The sequence below is a fragment of the Argiope bruennichi genome, chromosome 7, assembly GCF_947563725.1.
Source record: "Argiope bruennichi chromosome 7, qqArgBrue1.1, whole genome shotgun sequence".
Lineage (NCBI taxonomy): Eukaryota > Metazoa > Arthropoda > Arachnida > Araneae > Araneidae > Argiope > Argiope bruennichi.
The window spans coordinates 17,220,801-17,242,884 of NC_079157.1; the positions used below are offsets into that span (position 1 = coordinate 17,220,801).

Sequence of the window (22,084 nt, forward strand, 5' to 3'; positions counted from 1 at the left end):
ATTATACAGATAAATTTCATAATCTAAGTAATTTCCTTTTCTTTCCATTTTGAAAAAATATTCTTAAATTTTGAAGTCTTCTAAAATTAAAAGATATAAAAAACAAACCAACAAGAGCTGAAATTTTAATAATTTAGTATTTATAATTTCTTAAAAAATCTTGACTTCATCTTATATAAAAATGTAAACTTTTAGGAGCTAAGAAAAAAAAAATCATGTGCTGTACATTAAAATTAACAAACAATAGTGCCATTTGAATAAAAATATGCAGCTCAAAAAGAGGATAAAGCATGAAAATTATTAAAATAATAGATTGAAAATAAATATACAGTGTCAGAAAATTAATAAAAGAAATCATTATCTACAAATTACAAAAACCAAGTGCAGGTTAAAAATTTCTCCCCCACCTCAATAAATATTTACAATAAACATCATTTTTTTTTTTTTTTTTTTACTGGAATAGACTTCAGCCAAATTTTAGAATTAAAACAAATTATATGTATTTAAACATAAATAATTAATTTTCATATTTAAGACACACTTTACTTGGTCAGTAAAGTTGGAATAAAGAAATGAACAGTAAAGACACGCTAAACAATATACTTGCTACAACTTAAACAGGAGATAGTGAAACGAACTCAGTTTCAAAAGAATCCGATAAAATTTCAATTCTTTCAAAAGCTATTTTATCTTCTTTGAAAGAATCAAAAATCTATATGCTTTCAAAATTATTACTTCCAGCTTAGAGTGAAGCAAAAATATTAGAAAAAAAAAATGCAAGGAAGTTCTAACATCACATTTGGTTGCAGCTTGCCTTCATAAAGACTGATCAGAATGTAAATGTAAAGTGTTTAAAAAAATCTAGTGGCAAAAAAAGCCTAGTGCAACAAGTCAGAAAAAGATCAGAGAAAGAATGAAAGTTGAAGCATCATATACTGCACACTTTAGACAAAATATGAATTGCAAAATTATTCATTTTTGTGCCAGGTCTTTGGTGAACAAAAATAGAAATATTGTTTTCTCCCACAATTTGCAATTAAAAAAATATCTGAGATCTGCACATTAAAATTGGTGCTTCTCTTATTCATATACATGATGAAATAAGTATCCCAAAACACATAAATTCAGGAAAAGGCATGAGTGCCCTCATTTGCCTGTGGTCATCAAATTCCACATTTTTTTCCCCCTTATCTAATATTTGTAATCGGTTTTAATGGTTCAAAATATTTTTTTTTTTTTCATTTTAAAAGACTAACAAAGATCAATTTTTATGATAGTAAAATAATGCTCTTGCAACAGAAAAAAAAATCTTTTTAAGAGTAGTAACAGTAAAAATCAGAGCTCGTTATTACATGGAAAAGATTGTTTTTTATTTGTTTTGTTTTTTAAACTAAATCTTGATAGAGAAACAGCATACTGTTTCATATACTAAGGACTCATTTCCAACCAGACAAGCTGGCAAGTTTGCAAAAACTCTTCTGTAATATTAAATCCAGTACAAAAGAGCTATTTTTATTTTTTTTTAAATTATACAGCATACTCTATACCAATCTACTTCTTAGGGCTTGTCCTTTTTTTAAGTGGTCATTTTTACAGTTTTTTTTTACCTGCACATTGTCAGAAAGAAATCTCACCGCTCCTATGGTATGATCTCTATAAAGTTGAAAATAACTAATTTTAAGATCATTTTACTCCATCCTACTCTATTTATATTTATATTACCTTAGCATATTTCAGTATTTGTAAAGTACACTTCTGACCTTTTAAAATAAATACATTTTGTTTTTCATAGCAATCATCTAGTTTAATTTTTTTTTTAAATGCAAATAAGATAAGCTGAAGATGGTTACCAAAATGCAATATCAGCAAATTAAAGATAAATATAACTTTTAAAAACTGTAGTTAAACAAATCTTCAGCTAATTAGCATATTTCAGAACTTTTAAAGTAGGATTTTGTACTATATAAAATTAGTATGTTTTGTATTCAGCTGATGATAAATCAGCTTAAATTCAGAAAAAAATGGATACAAGATATGGCAAGTATTGTGTAAAAAAAAAAAAAAAAAGCACATGGTAGAGATTTTCTATTAGTTTGTATCAAATAAAACTAAAGTATAGATGATTTTTCAAATATTAACAAATTCAGAACCGATAAAAACCTATATGAGAAAAAAATTCAGCTTCTTAATAGCTGAATTTAATTCTCTTAATAGAATGCAGGAATACAAAATAATTTTTATAATGAAAATTGTGTAGATTAATAGTGCAAATTCTTACAAAAAATATACATTATGAACATCTAGTCACAAGTTTTACAATATATAATAGCAAACAAAAATCATTTTAAAACCCAATAGAATATGTTATTATAGATTATTTAAATTTGAATTTAATTCAATTAATGGTTAAATAGATCATTATTCATGAAAATATATATGCATGTGTGTAGTAGAATTTAAATAAATAAATAAATATATATTGCAATAATATTTGAACTTAATTTAAACCCTCATTAATTTCCTAATGTGTATCTTAAATTAACCTGATTATCTAATTCTAGAATTTTCTCTTATTCCCTTATGTAAATTATAATTTTTCATTTAATTATTTCAAACACGCCTGAAAAAATTGGCAATACTGTGTTTCCCACACTAAAAATAAAAGGATAATAAATACAAACACACATTCCTTTCAAAGTTAATCAAAATTTCATTTTCTAAATTGATATGTGTCAAAGAACTTCTATAAGATTTCCTTAGCAAAATCAGTTTCCTCATATGTTTTGTTGGGAATGGACACATTCTAACTTCAACCCATGTACAATGTTTGCCTTCCCATAAAAAAATAAATTGAAATTTATTCTAAAAGAATTATCTGTTTAGACACAGATCTGTGCAAATTATTCTCTCTCTCTATATATATATAGATATGTGTGTGTCTGTCTGTGTGTTTTCACAATTTATGTTATTAAAGAAAAGAATAGAAACCCAAAAATAACAAGACAAAAAAACTTCTTGTAGTTAATCAGAAAGTTAATAATTTTCATATTATCATACATTATATTATATCGAGAATGTTTTCAAATTTTGATATCATAAATAGATCAGAATTGCTTTCATATTAAATCTCAAAAGAATTCAACCATATTATTCCAAATACACACAAATTTATGTTTTAAAGAAGTGATTTATGTTAAATGTTTAACAAGTATTAATGGCAGAAAAAAATAAATATTTTCAGTATCTTGTTTGCAGATCAATCTTTGTCAACTTGAAATCATCATCTTCATTTAAGAAGTTAAATATGTATGATGTCTGAAATTCTTAAACTTGGATTCCTTGTTTTTATTCTTAGAATTAGTTAGATTAAAATTACATACCATATCACTTAGAATAATAGAATTAACTGATTATATTGTTCTAGCAGAATGAAATGAGCTACTATAATTCAAATAGCTTTAATATTTTTCACAGCAAATTATTTATTTTTATAATTAAAAGAGTTGCTATTATATTACTACTGAAATAAGTTTAATAATTCAATGACTGACAGGAGAACATGTAAATTCAGATAGTTCTTTTGTGATTATTTTAATTAAAATTTCATAAAAATTTGTAATTGATACTTATGCAGAACTTCTAAAAAACACATGTAGTAACATTTCACACTTTCAATAACCGTTTTCAAATTCTCTTATTCCTAACAATATTCGAGCTCAGTTTCTTCTGGAATGCATGGGTTTCTCTCTCAAACATCAGAAAAATTACCTTCCCTCATAAAAAGGCAATATTGTTAATTTTCAAAAAACCTTCTTGTCTCCAAATCAATCTGGGTGAGCATTTTTAATGAACAAATTATATGCCATGGGTATTAACTCAATCACATTTGGCTACTGAGAGTTTTCATACAGTAAATCAAAAGAAATCTGCATTATTATTTTAAAAATAAATTTAAAAGAAAAATGCACAGTAGGAAATGAGGTTTTATTGTTATAATAGTTTATACTATTATAATGGATAAATACTTTTCTCTCAATTAGGCTCTTTATCTCCAAAGAAATATTGTCTCTTAATTAATGAAACAGAACTGACATATTCTACTTAACAGATATATTTGGTTTCATTTACACTGAGAGCCTCAGTGTTTGAATTATTTGGAGACTATTTCTTGCCAAATATAATCCTAGTAATGTTTATTGCAGCTCTCGCATCTTTTTAGCATATCTTGAAGACACAAGAAGCCACATTGAATTATTTTCTCATGCTTAGAGGGAAACAAGACACTACTGGGACCTCTGAGGAAACAATATAGTTGTTTTATAGGTCTGGAACACTAACCCCTTCCAAACTTACTATTCGAGAATAATCAAACGTCTATTTTCTGCTGTGGCCAGTCAGTTTCTTATAACAGACCAGTGAGAACTCTTCCAGGTTTTGGAATTCTAAATAATATTTGGGGTTAAAATTTTTGGAAATATTTCTAGTTTACCAGTGGATTACATAAAACAGTAAATATAACATCTCTGACATTCAAGTAAATACTTAATAAATTTTATTTTTCTTACATTCACTAATCATTCTATGTTTTTATATGTTGAAATCTATGTAAAATGATTAAAATTAAAATATGAGTAATCAATATTGTTAGTTGAAAATTGAAATTTATACAACATAATTTCAAAACAACAGTAGGAGAAAGAATGTAAATAACATGGTGTGGGAAAAGCAACCATTGATTATTTTTCTCATTTGTAAACTGTTCTACGCCTATATGATATATTTTCACAGCGATTAATTTCATCTAACTATAAATATTACAAAGATCTGAATTGGCTTCTTTTACATTACTTGATTATATATATATATATATCTTAAAAAGAATAGAAACAATAGTTCTGCCGCTATTTATTTACTGAAAAAGCAAGCATTACATTTTCAATACAACAACTATCTTATTTTAGCGATATATAACGACTTATAATTTCTCAAAAAATAAGCTCTTTCAAATAGAAAATGAGTTTTGAATCTATTAAAAACCTACTTACTATTTTTTCAAAGTTAAGAAAAGAAGTTGAATTTAAACAAACTATGGCATCTATTACCAAATTTGTTTTCTCTGTATACCAAATGTTGCAGTTAGTAGCATTGGTTTTCCAAGAGTTTTTACTGGCATTCAGCTAGACGCAACAAGAGATGCATAATCCATGATTTTTTAAATAACAAATTATTTTGCTATCGTTATTTTTAAAAATTCGTTCCAAATATCTGTTATTTCAATCATATTATTAATTAAAAATTATTAGTTATTATTAAATATAATTAAAAGATTAAATTAAAATTAGAATTAAATTAAATTTAAATTATCAATTGTAATTAATACGTAACTTACTATTTTAAGTAACATGTGATTGTATTAATTTATCTATTTCAGCTTACTTTTTAATTTAATTTTTTTTCAAAACTATTAATTTAGTTTATGTATTGGAGTAAGCCATTTTTTGAAAAATTGAATAAAAAAAAGTTATTTCTTTAAAATGTTCACTTTAGTTCTCTATTCTGCAAATAGATAGCGCGTGTAGAGTGAAAGTGAAATTTGACACTCTCAAGAAATCGGCCAGACCAAGGCAACCTAAAGGAGTACAATCACAGCGCATCTTATAAAAGTATCAGACTGATGTGAACTGCGCTGTGATTGGACTCCTGAAGGTTGACATGAGCTTGCCGATGCCTAGATTTGGTGCTTATGTTTACATTACACGATACATTTCTAGATCGACATGCTAAGCTTTGCCCTGAGTATAATATATTCTGGTTATCATATAAGAATATTCTGGTTTCTTTTTAAATTCCTTTCTACTGAATTTTAATAATGGCATATAATATGCTTTCTGAACATTGTTTATACATTCAGGTTAATAGATGAGTATGGAAAAAAAAATTCTTCCTTGTTATGTTTATTTAGGGCTAAAACTTATTGCATACGTTTTATTTTCTTATTTACTCATGATAGCAAATTCATGATAGTAAATATGTATCAAGAAATTGTTATATGCTTTTTTATTCAGAAGTGAAAATTTATTACATATCTTTATCTTTTTGTTAACTAATTATGGACTCGCATAAATCTTTCTAATCAAGGTCGATTTAACATTCGGAACCTTCAAAAAATATTGTCTTATAATATTCCACCTTCCATGCTTACTATTTTCATCAATCACTATGTGTTGTTTTTTTTTTAATGACTAATACTCTTTAACTGTGTATAAATATCATTCACTTTCTTTTGCTCTGTTAGACTTTGCAGATATCCAAATTTGCCAGCCTTGACATTTCTTTCTTTTGCTTTAAATTCTTTATTCTATTGAATTTACTTTTATGGTTAATTTCATTAGGAGCAATTAACCATGTTTGTACTTTGCTAAATTAACAAAACAATTTAAGACATACTCAACATAAAATAGGTAGACCGAATTAAAAGAAAGGTAGAAATTTTGTGCGAGTGAAATAATGATACAAGAAGCAATGAAAAACTAATCAACATTTTGTATGATTCTTTCTTATGAAGTATAAGCAAAATGATATAGAAAAATCTTTTTATATGCAAGTTAATTTTTTTATTGTGCATTTTACATTTTAAAATCAACTGAATAATCTGAACATATATTTTCTCCCCTATATTTAGATAATGCTAGAGAATTATTGGAGCAAGTGTCGTCCGTTGTTAGGAAATTTTTTATATCTCATTCTGAAAATATATTCTCTAAATATTTTGCAATGATATGATTGTATGTATCATTTTCTTTCATTTATTAAATAATTATGAATCTCAATAATAAATATAATACAAAAGATGATATGTTTGAAGAAAACTTTAGTTTTCAGTTGTATATTAACCACATGCTAACAATTAATTGCCAAGGATCATTGCTCATAAATTCTTTCATAATTAAATCTTGACTATATTCATCAACAGCATGCAGTTAATATCCAAATACTTAATTTATATATGTAGTTTATTCAATAATTTGTAAATAAATTAATATGTTTTATATATTATGCAGTTTTACACTATAGTTATTATAACATTATTTTGGATTCATTTAAAAAAAGGGCATTTTTTTATGAATAATAAATATAAAAGTTATTTAAAGGCTGTTTATAACATATATAGTTATTTGTCTTATAATAAAAAGGTGAATACAGGTCTTGAAAATTTTAATATTAAAATTTGAAATGGTTCTAAGGAAGAAAGATTGACAATAAATGTATGTCAGTGACTATTTCAACATATTTATCACATATATTTGGTAAATAAGATTCAGATTTATATGTAATTTTACAGTTATTATTTTTTTTTGTGTGTATAATTTTACATGGCTAGTATGATTTTTAATAGCCAATCTAATCTTGCAAAATTTTCTATAATGATTATTATATCGTACGGGTTCAAAGAAACTTGCTAGAAACTCACAGTATGCATTATAGGAAACATCTAGTTCATCCCTACTTATTTTACACAAGTTCAAAAAAGAGATTTTAGAATCAGTCAAATAAATAATTTGAGTCTTTAAAATAGCTCTGACTCAAATTTTATATGAATCTCTTCTGTTTTTAGATTAATTTTATCAATAATTATGTCTTACTTTTCAATGAATTCTAATTTTATTTTTGCATAGCATTGTGAGGAATAAAAAGCAATATTTATAATTTAGTTTTCCATTTTATTTTAAGCTGTTTTATTTATGACAATTTTTACGATGCATTATTTCCTCTTGCTTCATCGAGTGTAAAGCAATGTAATTTTCTTTTATTGTTAAGTTGTGATGTTATGTTTGCATTTACTTTAACAGCATTTATGTACTTTTCATTGCCCTGTAGCTTTATTTATACATAATATTATTCAATCTAAAAATCAATATTTAGTTTTGTTTACCTCCAATCATTCATAACAAATTTATTTGTTATTATGTAAATTTTTTCTAACTTAACAAAATATAATATATAATAGTTACCTGATTGACAATGATTTTATAAAAAAGTCATGTTCTTTTAGATTTTAAGTTACAATACTAGGTTTTGAGCCATTTATTTATTTTTCATTTGGTGTCTATAATATAATTTTGTATGTGTTTTTTCAGTGATTATATCTCTGTTTTCTAAATATCTCATGTTCAAAAATTGATACAATATTGCAGTATTGATGTTTGATAATATCCAACTTCAAAGTATTGGATAAGAAAGTGGAAGATTTGCTAAGGAAGAAAATCCAGCTGGCAGCCATGGCAAAGTAGAAGATTTGTTCATCTGTGATAGCAGTTATTTGCATGCATCGCAGCTGTGATAGATCTTCTTGAATGGATATGCCAATAAATTATTCTCATGCATCTTAGTGTAATATTGATTTTCATATTGTATTGAGATCTGTGATCTGCCTTCCCAAATAACTCTTTTAAAAAATTTTAAATAGTAGCATGATTATTAATAATATGTGTATATTCAGTTTTGATATATTTACAATAGAAAATTGAAATGCTATTATTTCATTCTTTAAAACTAATTCAAAAAATGCCATATATGTAAATATTTTGAGCTACTCCTGCAAATTTTTTAAACTTTTTTTTAAAAAAATTTCCATTTTTAAATTGAGGTTATTTAATTTGTATTATATGGATTTTAAATGTATTTTTATTTGTTATATAAATTGATATTTTCAAAAAATAGAATAAATGCCATAATTCTGAGATGATTATAAATGCATTTAACATTGAGTACTAAGAAAACGAATTAGAATATGAAATAATTATTCCTATTTATTAGTTAATGAATATTAATTATTCTAGATAATTATTAATAATAAAATTAATATGATTTTGTAAAATTACTAATCAATATTTCGCTTTAATATTTAACTTAGCAAAAATTGTCAGAAACACACAATTGAAATGCCTACCATAAGAAGTTCATTTAATTCTATTTTTTAAAATTATTAAATATGTATTTTAATATGAAATTATTTTTAATGCATTCTGGAAATTGGGACTCGAAAAATCTGTACTACTGTTTTTTTTTAATTTTTATTATTAAATAGAATTCACAATGAGAAGGTATAGCTTTCGAAAGATAAAAATATAAATACTAATTACTGATACACGTTTCCCCCTTTGCTTTCCATGTAGAAGAACTTGGATGATTATCCTACTTTATATAGTATAAAAGTAATCCTGAAATCCTAACTCAATTTCATGGTCATCTACTCTAATTTAATTCCTCTCCCTTTCAATATGGGTTTCCTGTTACTTCCTTTATTAATTTTCTTATCTTTTATTTTCTACGGATTAGGTACCAAAGTGTAAAATTATTACTAAAATTTCGTCTTTCTCAGCTGATTATCTGTTTCTGTAGTTGAAGGGCTAAATTATTACTTTTAATATGAAAGGTGAACAACTGATCACCGAAGGCGGTTAGTTTCTTTTAAGCTAAAAGAATATCTATCAGTCTTTTGTTTATTTAATGAAATGGCTTAATTTTGAATAATATTTACCTCAAACGTCGAATTCTAATGCTATAGTGTGATTCTTCTTTTCTGCTTGAATCAAACATGCCAATAATCAGGGGATTTCCACCCACCCACCCACCTTTCCATCGAAAATGTCATTGCTGAAGGCGAGTACCTCCATTTTAAAAATGTCAGATCACTTAAATTGATGAGAATAATATTAATATATTTCTTTTTCTAAATTAATAGAAACATTCTAAATTCAATAGGTTATAAATGGTGATTGAATATTTAAGTAAAGATTCTTTGTTTTTCATTTAGTTTTCTTCCGGATTGAAATCTAACGGAGATAAATACCGAATCTGTAATGCAAGTTGAAAGAGACCGGTTTTTTTTTTCTAAAAAAGTTGAGAACTGTTTGTGGAATAGTATGATTCAGTTGTCTCCGTTATTTATTCAAACTGATATTATCAAAGAAATATAGACAAATTTTCGCAGTTTAAAACAAGAAAAGTAACATTTTGATATTTTTATGTCTTTCGATATCTGTTTCTATGTTTGTTAAATTTTATTTTCAGATTTTTTTTAAAGTATTATATTAAAAATATAAATTTATTGCGACTTATTATGCACTTTTGTACCTCCCTCTAAAATTGAATTTAATTTTGTTTGTTATTTCAAATAAATATTTCTTTATCAGAAGATATGCTAGATTATAGAATATGCCCTTCGAGTTCTTGAAAGCTGATATTGTTTATTTCAATTCGAAGTTCAGAAAGGATATAAAAATTTCCCAGAATAGTTATCTGTTTATAATAAAATTTATTATAATTCATAAAAGAATTGAGTGATTTATGAAGTCAAGCCGATTTTTACTTACTAGTATAACGAAGTATGCAAAGAGAAAGTATTGTAATCGTCAAAAATCCAACTCGATAAAAACTCGATAAAACTAATCTCAATATCTTCGTTTTAATTAATTTCCCGAGTCCATAAAGCACAGTTTGGGAACTATGTCTGTTCATAAGTCTGTGAACACAATAACTCAAAAGCGTCTTCAGCAAGACAAATTGAAATTTGGTTGCATGTTCTTTCAACAAATTTGATGATTCCTATCAAATCCATTGATGTGAAGTCTGTCTATTTGGCTATTCGAATTTAAACGAATATGATAGACAGTAAATAGCTATACGAATAAAATCGGCATAAAAATTTAACATTTAAATTAGATACTTATCGAATTTTGAATTCAATCCGTCAAAGAGTTGAACGTTAGTTGGTCCGAACGCGATAATATAAAAACACAACGACTTAGATAAATAAAATTTAGCATATGATCGCGATATTAAAAATGCATTCTGCGTTGAATTTTGATTTCAGTTGGTTGAAAAAAGGCCATTCGCAATACATATTTGGTTTTCTTCACCGTACTGGGAAGCACAAAACTCATATGCCATTGTCTAAAAATAAAAATCTGTGCATTTGTGGCGTTGACGGTACTGTAATGATTCAGCTTCTTCCCTGCTTGACTATGGTGATGTTTCTTTTCCCAAGCTCCATAATTAGCATCCAGGCAGCAGTATCAGCAATGGCGACGCCCTACCGCAGTGTAAGTACTTCCAGAAGTGCCAGGTGGTCAGCCCCTTTAAAGTAAGGACATCTGGGAATTAGTGCGAGTCCAGATAAGGGATCCCACCTGCATTGTATTTGAAACAGATGTAAACCTGCATTCTTTACATTGTGGAGGGTGACTCCCCAACTGATTCCCATGGTCGACGGTAGAGCGGTGAAGTTGTTGCTGAACGACTCTTGGATAACCGGGAAAATGGTCCGATGTGAATGAGGGTGGGAACAGGATAAAAGTGCGAGGAGATTGGAAAAGAGGGGAGAATTGTGGAGAAGGAGGCAGAGAGCTGGAGTGTCCGACGAAAATTCCACCTGAGAAGATTCAGTGGATCCCTGGAGCTACGGCCTGTTTGCGAGAACGCTAAAGAATCGGCTAGCTGTTACCTTGAGAGGTTTCTCCGAAAATATTCGAGGAACTGTCCTTGTTGTGTCGGATAAGAATCATTTAACCTAGAACTCATTTAACCTAGATGATGAACTGTAAATTTATGTAAATAAAGCTGTAAATAAAGAATTTGATCACAACGCTACCTTTTATTGGATCGAGACTTTACAGTACTGTCTAATGCCCATGATTTTATTTGGGGAGGGAGGTGATGCTTTTATTAGAGAGTTTACTCGAAAGTTATACTTATTCATTGAGCTTCATTTGTACAGTAATTTTCGTATTTCGAATATTAAATTGTACATAATTTTTTGATTTTATATGGAAGAAACCCGTCGAATAATAAATCTACTTTAATTCGAAATAATAAATCTACTTTAAACAATGAATTGCCTTGCGGTTTTTCAACAACGAGCTTGCATTTTCTTTCAGCCTAAGAGTCTTACTCAAGTGTATTTAAGTTTTTTAGCATGAAGCATTTCGCACATTGATTTTTGGGGGGCATTTTTTTTTCTTTCAATACAACAAATTTTAAATTTTACATTATAACTTAGTGAATAAATGTATAAAAAAAAGTTTCATATGATGCTTTCGAACATTGTTATTTGGTTTTAATGCGTTGAAATGAAAACTGACATTAATACCCATTTTAAAAACATTATTTTTCATCTATATTTTACTAAGCTTTGAAATTATTAATAAAAAAATTTTTGCAAAATTTAAATAACAGATCATGTATTACCATATAAGAATTTTGTTATTTGTCAAATGCGATTCAATAATAGAGATGATAATGTTTTAAATCCTCATTTCATACCGAAATAACGGAACCTACTAAGTAACCAATAAGAAATAACACTTTTTGAAACATTTTATTCATTTCGAAAATAATATTTCTTACGACATTCGGTTTAAAATTTTACTCTAATTATCTTCCGTATTGCATCTTCAGAATAATCCATTATGTTTATTGATTTTTTAAAGTTGAATTTTTCATTATAAAACACGATTTGGAATTTTCTAAAGCAATACTAAGAGTTTTTTTCTTAGAATTTTAATTACATTTTTAAAGAAGTTTACACATTATATTTCTAAAAAGTTATTCATTCTTATTTTGAACTAAATCATTAGAAAGGAATTTGAGACAAATATATATTCCAAAAACATCTTTAACTTGCAACTTATTTATACTAATCTCTTAATCTACTTAATCATTAAGTAGATTACTAATCTACTAGAAGATTAAATAGATTTACTAATCTATTTAATCTTCTTAATTTTTCAAATTTTGTCAAACCAAGAGATAATGTCATATATTATGCTTTCAAAATTTTATTTCTATCAAAACTATTCGATAGACGAAATAATAAATTTTTAAATCTTCATTTAATATTGAAATACAAAAGTGTGCTAAATAAAATTCGGAATCGAAATATATTTTGAAAATACACTTTGCAAGCTTTCAACCTAAAAATTTACTTTAGTTCGCCATAAGCATTACTTTTTTAGTATAAGTCGCTATGCTTTTTGATTTTTGCGTATTGAATTTCTTAAAAGGTAATTTGAGGTTTTGTATAATATTATTAAGATAAGTTTTTGGGCTAAAGTTTCATATAATATTTCCAAAAATTTATTCCAATCCAGTAAAATCCAATTTTTTCCAAAATAATTCTCGATAGTTTCAATTCATATTCTTTATTGAGATACATGGAAGATAAGCTAAATTATCTTTGTTTTGGTCAATCATCAATTTCTCATCAAATTATCATCACTTTCATTAGAAGCAAGCAAAATTGCTTTAATATCTTCTTTAGTGATTTCATGCTTTCTTTGGTTCATAATGCAAAAATTACTTCGATAACTTCAAAAATCGATTCAAAATACGTAAAATATAAAGTAACAATTCAGAACTAAATAAAAATTTTCAGAATAGCACTTTTTTTCTTATATGTAATCATTATATATATATATATATATATATATATATATATATATATATATATATATATATATAACATATTATAATAAAAAAATAAAAAAAATTATATCGGTATCAAACAAAAACAAAAAAAACTGTATTTATTTGGTTTAATTTTGATTCTATTTTTTCTTTCCTTTTAACTTGGTATTTATTACTAATGAGTCTCTCTCTATATATACATAAACCACGGCAGTTTGAAGTTTTTGGGATCTTCCTATGTTAACATTTGGGTGGGATCTTCCTAACTCTTTTACAGAATAAGATGATGACTTCCTTCGCAATAACAAGATTCACAATATATTTCATGAGAAAACTGCTCATAATTTGCCGGAGTGAAAATCCAACAGTTTGCTAATATATCCTTACAAAGCCTGAAAAGAGTGTCTAGCATTTATCGGAAAAATAAAGAACGTGTCGGTATTCTTACATATCATTCATCGTTAGGAAAGCAGTGGAAAACATTTCTTTTAGTAAATAGCCATAAAATCTTCCCTATTTTGAGCTAACAATACAGGAATATAGACACCAAAACCCTTTGGAAACACAAAAATTGCGCAAGCCTAATAATTGAGTGCCTCCCCGACCCCTTCCGCCTTAAGGTACAGGGGAGTCGGCTGAGAAAAAGCCACTACCGTCAGAGATAAAACAGACCTTCTACGATGCTGTAGTCGCTTTATCCCCAAGCAATTTAACACTATGTTGTGCATGTACGCTGATGACACTGCAATACTAGCTAGAAACAAAAATCAAAATTTCATTACCATAGCTTTAAACCGACATATTAAATCTCTTGAGGACTGGTTCGTCGAATGGGAAATTGAAATAAATGCTAGTAAAACTGAAGCTATATTTTCTAATAAAAATAACTGTAAAAAGAATTTCTCCCCAGTTAAAATTAAAAATCAAATTGTCCCGTGGTCTAAGGAATGCAAATATTTAGGCGTTATTCTAGACAGTAAATTAACTTGGAAACCCCACTTTATTTACACAGCTAAAAAGTTTCGAGACCTTACTCGTAAATTGTATCCCTTAATTTCTCAAAACTCCAAAATGAGTAGACAAAATAAAATGCTTATTTACTCAGCCTACTTGCGTCCAGTATTAACTTATGCCTGCCCTGTGTGGGGATATGCTGCCAAGACTAATCTTAGACTTATTGAACGCCAGAAAAATAACTTAATTAGAAATTTCTGCAATATGAAATACTACATGCCCAATACAAATATGTACTTATGCCTAGACTATCCCCCTCTTAAAAAATTCATTAAAAATCTAGCCACTAACTTCTTTAAAAACCTGGATAAGAATGAAAATGAAGCAATAGCTAAAATCCCTAAATATAAACCATCTACAAACTCTAGAAGACCCAAGACCCCGTAATATACTACTTTAATTTATCTCAGCCCTTTAGTTTTTCTTCTTAACTTTTATTTTTTCAAACCCAAATTAAACAGTATCTTAATAGCCAATTCTAGCTCACAAGCAGTAAAAACTTACTAAGCCCAATGGCAGCGTACCCCCCTCCCACCCTCACCCTAATATCAGACATTCACAATGAGTCCTGACACTCGCCATCTCCAAATCTCGTCGAAGACGGCCACGGCAAAGTATAGACAGCAAAGCACTGTGAAGTCTCTCCTTACCGGGGATAAGCCCCTGCCGGGGCTAGGCGCCCCGTCAACCCAACCATCAAGCCGTAGTCGCTTTTCACATTGATCTCCCCTCCAAAGAAAACATGCGCCCAAAATCGTTACTTTTGAAATTCTCAAAGCGCCCCTTCCTCTAAAATAAAAACTTCTAATATTTAAATTGTGACGAATGGACGAATAGAAAGCAACGAAATTATTATTTTGTAGTCTGCTTTACAAAATAATGATCTTGCTAAATTTGTATATACGGATACATTTAGAATTTTTAGGAAAATTGTTCGATTTTGTTTCTTATCTGAAATTTAGTGAACGTTGCGCAAGTATTAACAGTACTTCCAGGGCCGGTCATCTGCGGGGTGCGGGGGATGCTATGGACCGGGGATCAACATGATCAAGAGCTAAAATAATGTTATGAGCGGAAATAGCGATCGAAAGAAGAGCGGTAGAAATTAAACTGGAACAATCGACGGGTTTTGAAATGTACGAAGTTTACAGATATATGACAGTTTAGTGCAAGAGTGCAACATATTATAAAGTACGGTCATTTACCTCACCTACCAGGTTATATCGCATATATTACTTTGATAATTCATATTATAAAATGTTTTATATTGTTAGATCTAATCATGTCCATGTTAAGGAAATATTTCTCTGGGTGTCAAGACTCAGTTTCCAAAAATAAAATTAGCTTTTCTTCTTTTGTGCAAAATTTAAAAAAGCCATGAGTATATCTGTTTTCTCGTCTACGAAGTAATACTGGTTATGAAATTGCTTCGACTTCAGAAGTTACAATTCAAACTTCAACTGGCGAAGAACATTCCGCACAAACTACACAATTTTGCAATGAAAGTGTAGAAACGGTGAAACTCTTTAAAGAACCCTATGTTTATACAAATATGATTGAATCATAAAAAGCGACGATGTCAATAAAAATCTGATCAAGTGCATATAAGTGATTCAGGTTTGTGAACAAGCATTATAATTGATCAATTTAAAATGTTTTGTGTTAAAAACAGACCTGTACAATCACAAAAGAGTTTTTGCTAAGAATGCTGAAGGCAGATCATTTTCCATTACTTACTACTTTTTAAAAAAAAGTGCTGTAAAAACCCTTTCTTTGGCGAGGGGTTTCTTTTGTATGAGCGGTAGAGACAGTGATCACACCTTTTTAGTCCCAAAATTTTTATTCACAGGTTCATAAGGGACACAGCACAGATTACGACACAAAATTATGAAAATATTACAAGAAACAACATCACGATCTAGCAGAACGACCTTACTCTGCTGCCTCTCAGCCAGTTCTCTCTCTCCTTCTTTCTCTTCCCCCACTTCCGTTAGGCAAGCGGGGTTACTCTCAGGGGTGAGACGGGTTGCCAAAATTGGCATGTCTTACACGCCCCACCTAAGCATAAAATTAGCCCACAGTGGCTGATTTTATTACATTCATGAATAATATATAAATATACAAAAACACTATAACCTACTAACAAAATCAAAAACAAATAAATTCAAAAAGATAAAAACTAATATAACATGTATACTGGTTTCATACATATGCAAATATCAAAAATACAGACATAACTTCTTTTTTTTTGTACAAGTAATGAATTATTTCAGTCGTGATAGGGCGTCCGCACCTCGATGCTGTACACTAGGTCTATGTGTGATGGAATGATTCCACCTTTGTAGAGCTAGAGCCCAACGGGTTAGCTTTGGACTTTTAGGAGTGGTTTGGTTCAGATATTTAAGAGGATTGTGATCAGATATGATCTCCACCTTAGCACCATAAATCCACTTATCGAATTTATTCAGACCATATAGCACTGCCCAAGCCTCTTTCTCAATGCTTGCCCAGTTCTTTTGTGCAGCGTTGAATTTTTGGCTGGCAAAGGCTATTGGTTTGTAAGATCCGTCAGCATCTTGCTGAGTTAAACAGCATCCTACACCATGATCAGATGCATCACAGTGTATCTGGAATGGCAAGTTGGCATCAGGGGTAGCAAGACTAGTAACCTCACAGAGTAATTCTTTCAGTTTCTCAAACGAGTTTTGTTCTTCTTCCCCCCAACTTGCCTTGTTTGGCTTATTCTTCTTGGTTAATTCCGTGAGTGGAGTGGATATTTCCGCAAATTTTGGTATATATGTGCGGTAAAATCCCATTAATCCTAATACGGACCTGACCTCTTTTTTAGACGTAGGTCTAGTTAATTTCTGTATTGCTAGAATTTTGTCTTTATCTGGACCATGTCTACCTCCACCTATAATATGGCCTAAATATTTTATTTGTTTGGTGGCGAAAGTACATTTATCCAGCCGTACAGAAAATCCTAATTCATCTAATTCTGTCAGTATAAGTTTTAAATGAAACAGATGCTCTTTAAAAGATCTAGAATAAATGACTACATCATCCATGTACGCCTGCGCATACTCTGAATGAGATTTCAAGGCACGGTTCATTTCACGTTGAAAAGTACCAGATGCTCCCGCCAGACCGAAAGGCATGGTCTTCCACTGGTACACAGCATTATGCGTAGCAAACGCCGTCAACCGTTTACTTTCCTCGTCCATTTTTATTTGCCAATATCCCTTTAAAAGATCTAAGCTACTTAACCAATGGCCTGACCCTGCAGTGAATATCAGTTCTTGCAAATCTTTCATGGGAAAGACTGGAACTTTGGTGACTGCATTTAACGCTCTAAAATCAATGCACATTCTCATTGAAGAATCCTTTTTAGCAACGCAAACAATCGGATGAGCAATTTCGGATACCGAAGGTTCAATCAAGTCTAATTCTAAAAGTTCTTGAACTTGACGTTCAACTTCCTTTCTGTATGCAATAGGAACACTATAACAATGAGGCTTTTTCTGTACCGTATTGGGCAATAGTTCAATTTTATGAGTGCCAACCGCAGCTGGTTGCACGGGTTTAGTAAAGATGCGTTTAAATTTAACGATTAAATTTTTAAGAGTTTCTAACTGAGAATTGTCTACATGTTTAATTTCAAGATTATCAAGAATTTCGAAAAATTTAGATTCTTTGGTAGCGGTTGGTAAAGTTTCAACATGCCCGAATTCTTTTTCTTCCTCAAAAATGACATTTATAGAGTTAGAACTAGCTATGTAATGTTTTAACTTATTTTGATGAATGTGCTTGGTAGAACCATCCGACATTTTAACTGAAAAAGAATGGGGATTACGTTTCTCAACGATAGTTGCAGTACCTTGCCATCTGGCAAATAATTTATTAGTCGAATCAGGTATTAATACTATCACCTGATCTCCAACTTTGTACACTCGGTTAGACGATCTTAAATTGTGATAATACGCCGCATTTTCCTGTTGTACTGCTGAAACAAGCTTAGCCTGCTCTGCAGCCTTCTCTAGTTTTGATTTTAAATTTTCCAGGTATTTGGAAATGGAAGTACTATTTAATTGTACATTATTAAATTTTCCTGTCCAAGTAGATTTTAGGATAGACAAAAGACCTTGTGGTGGTCTACCATAGAGTAACTGAAATGGCGACACACCTGTAGTTGAATGAGGTATTTCTCTGTACGCCCACAGCACATAAGGAATTTGTAAATGCCATCCCCTACCTTCTTCCCTGACTACATTATGCAACATGTTTTTTAAAGTTCTATTAAACCTCTCCACCAACCCATTTGATTGTGGATATCCAGGGGTAGAGAATCTTGGACTGCTCCCTATTCGTTTTTCAAACTCTTTAGTCAGTTCGGCCGTGAAATTGGTCCCGTTATCAGACGCGATAACATTAGGAATACCTGTCCTTGAAAATATACTTAACAAAGCTTCACATGTTGCCTTAGCATTCAGACTAGTCAACGGTATGGCTTCGCCCCACCTAGTATGTTGATCAACCAGACATAATATGTATTTATGTCCTTTCGCACTAGGAGGATCAATTGGACCTATCAGGTCTACATTCACTACCTGAAATGGTAATTCAGGCCTCACGACAGGCGTAATTGGCGTTCTGTCACTAGTTTTAACAGTCTGAGTGAGTTGACACTCTTTACATGAGTCGCAAAATTTTTTGACTTCCGTCCTCATACGTTCCCAGAAGAAAGAGTACTTGATTCGTTCTAGAGTCTTTTTAGAACCCATATGACAACTAAACACTGAGGTATGAGCAAGTCTGAGTACCTCACCGCGTCTACACTTTGGAATTACCAGTTGCCCAATACTCTCCCCGAGTATTTTGTCTCTGTGAAACAGATAACCGTCTACCTCATAGTAGTTACTTTTGCCTTCTTTAGCATGCTTCCAAGCCGTTGCTAATTCGACACACTGTTCCTGCTCAGAGCGAAAAGTATCAGCGACCATGCTTCCCTTAACCGTCTCAGTGGTTACTTTCTCATCCTTATTATTAACCGTTCCCACTTCATTCCCACATGAAGTAATTTCACTTTGAGTTTTCTCAAAGATAATGCTATCCTGTGCTTTCTCCTGCAGATCACCCCTCAATTCCTGAGAGTTCTGAGCCAGTGAATTTCCTTCACTCCGGGCCCCTCCCAACATGTTTAGAATATCCGGTGGAAGCAACACATCCTCCACCAAAACATCTGCTAAAGCACATAAAACTTGCTGATGCACCACATTAACTTGGCCACCAGTAGCAAGACTTAACGGAACGTACACTAAAGGACATTTAACCGCCGGACCAAAAATACCCTTCAAATATATTGTAGAAGCACCTTCGACTGAAACTTCAGGAACTAAGTCCCTTTTGACAACTGTAATTTCCGTGTCAGAATCCACTAATGCTTCGGCTAGTTTCCCAGCTACACTGACAGATACCTTTGCCAATTTACAAAGTTTGTCTTCAATAGTATGCCTAGGAATTACTCTACCTAGTACATCCACCCTAGCAGCTACTGTTTCCCCTTTTGATTCTGCTTCTGCACCCTCAGCGGAAACCTTGTTTACCTTAATCTTTTTATAGTCTTCTTCCTTAATTTTCGGACAATCTCGTCTAAAATGTTTATCGGAGCCACAAGTGTAACAAGTTAGCTTTCTAACTTCTGTGATTTTTGATTTTTCAAAATTTTTCTTAGGGCAAAAATTACTATTATCGGTCTTCTTCTCATTGAACTGTTGTTTTCCCCAATTACCCTGAAAACCTCTTTCATCATAATCATTTCTTTTGGCTCTCACTGACCCGTCATAGGATTTACCCTTGGATGCATAGAATACATCACAACGTTTACCCATTTCCTTTGGCTTAAACCAACTTTCCCCCTGTAGCACACCTATATGGGTTGCCGTTTCGGAATCCAATGTTTGGAACATTTTATCTGCTACAATGAGTTGATTTACAGTCTCAAAATCACTAGCACCCCTTGATTTGCAATAATACACCCACATGGATGTTAACCGAGATGCAAATTGAGAAAATGTTTCATCGTTGTTACGTTTAGCTTTGCGAAAATTTTCTAAACACAATTTCGGTGAAGGTTCGTATTCCTGTAATACTATTTTCTTCAAAGATTCATAATTTTTTAATTCGCTTTCTTCTATATTAACTAACAAATTAGGCACTTTGTCTCCTAATAAACAAAGCAACACTTTTGGTTTAAATTCATCACTAACATTTTCATTTACAAATGCCTTTTCTAAGCTTGAAAAGAAATAGTCCCATCCGTCTGACTTACTAGGAACTTTAACTGTTAAGAGCCTAACCATCCTAACTATTTCATCTAATGATTTTGCACGCACGACTTGATCACTATTTTGAACCAAATTTTGATTGATCCTGGATAATTCCACTTCTAGACGAAGTTTTTCGAGTGCGAACTTTTCCTTTTCCCTCTCTTGTTTTAGTTTATTTTCATTTTCAAGTTTTTGTTCCTGTTCTAACCTTCCAGCTACGATAACTTCTAAATATTCTTTTGCCTCTTCCTCGTTATAATGTTTACTAGCTAAAATTAATTCTTTCAGAATTACTTTAGACATGGTTTCGTCTGGCGACTCACCTAAATCTTCTGCTAGACAGATTAGGTCTGCCTTTTTACTTTTATTTAAGAAAGACATTTTTCAAGCTAAACCTAATGCCAAATTGCCTTACAATAATTCAAATCGAAATTAGATACTAACTAAAAAAAATGAACTAAAATAAAAAAAAAAATCTTACAGTGAAATTTCTGGAAGATATGTTCTATAGATACTGTTATTAAGAGTTTAGATTTTAAATACTTGAAGAAATTATATGTTTGCAAATAGAAATAACAATATACATAATTTACATACATAAATATATATATCAAAACTAAAAAAAAATACCCCTAAACTATGTATAAACAGGCTTAACAAAATTTCATTTACTTTATTTTTAACAAAATAAAAAGGTTTGCATCACACAATTTATCTTTAATACCAACTTAAGTATTTTTATACCTAAAAAGAGCAATTTATTACTTCTAACCGGAAATGATAGATCCATAAAATAAAATATTACACTCTTAATCTCATAGAGAACAAGTACAAAGATTAAACGTATCACCGGAAACAAAATAGCACTACACTGATGTTTTCAAAATCACCTCGTACAAACATCTGCAAAGCAATAAACATATCAAGGGAAACAGAGTGCATCCGTTTCTCCCCTACACGAAATAAACAAAAACAAAAAAAAATGCATCCGCGCCAGCTCAGGGCAGACAGAAACCAGATGTTGTTTGGGCGGGGTGGTCTTCTGACCCCCACAACAAAATGTCGCACTGGCCGTCAGCTCAAGACAGGAAGAATCCAAATTTGTCTGGCTTTGCTTTAGTTTTCATTAAAATACATGCATATTACAAATACACAAAATATTTCCAAACCATCAGTATACTATGAAAATTTATATTTCAATACAACGTTTAATTATTTTTTTAGCATTAAAAAAACATGCATATTACAAATACACAAAATATTTCCAAACTATCAGT

At 30.2% G+C, this 22,084-nt stretch overlaps 2 protein-coding genes across 3 annotated transcripts in view; both read right to left on the bottom strand.

The window, feature by feature from the left end:
• Positions 1–22,084, bottom strand: part of LOC129975258 (zinc finger protein 227-like) — a 52,602-nt gene that overhangs the window by 9,219 nt on the left and 21,299 nt on the right. The window contains exon 1 of one of the 2 annotated variants that reach the window (XM_056088306.1): positions 5,046–5,110. The exons of the other annotated variant lie outside the window; for it this stretch is intronic. The gene's annotated coding sequence lies outside the window, so the exon portion shown is untranslated. Of the gene's footprint in view, positions 1–5,045; positions 5,111–22,084 lie in introns of those variants that run through there. 2 annotated transcript variants of the gene reach the window in all.
• On the bottom strand, positions 16,746–21,188 carry LOC129975294 (uncharacterized). The gene has a single exon (XM_056088348.1). The coding sequence runs from the start codon at positions 21,186–21,188 to the stop codon at positions 16,746–16,748; it is 4,443 nt and encodes a 1,480-aa protein (XP_055944323.1).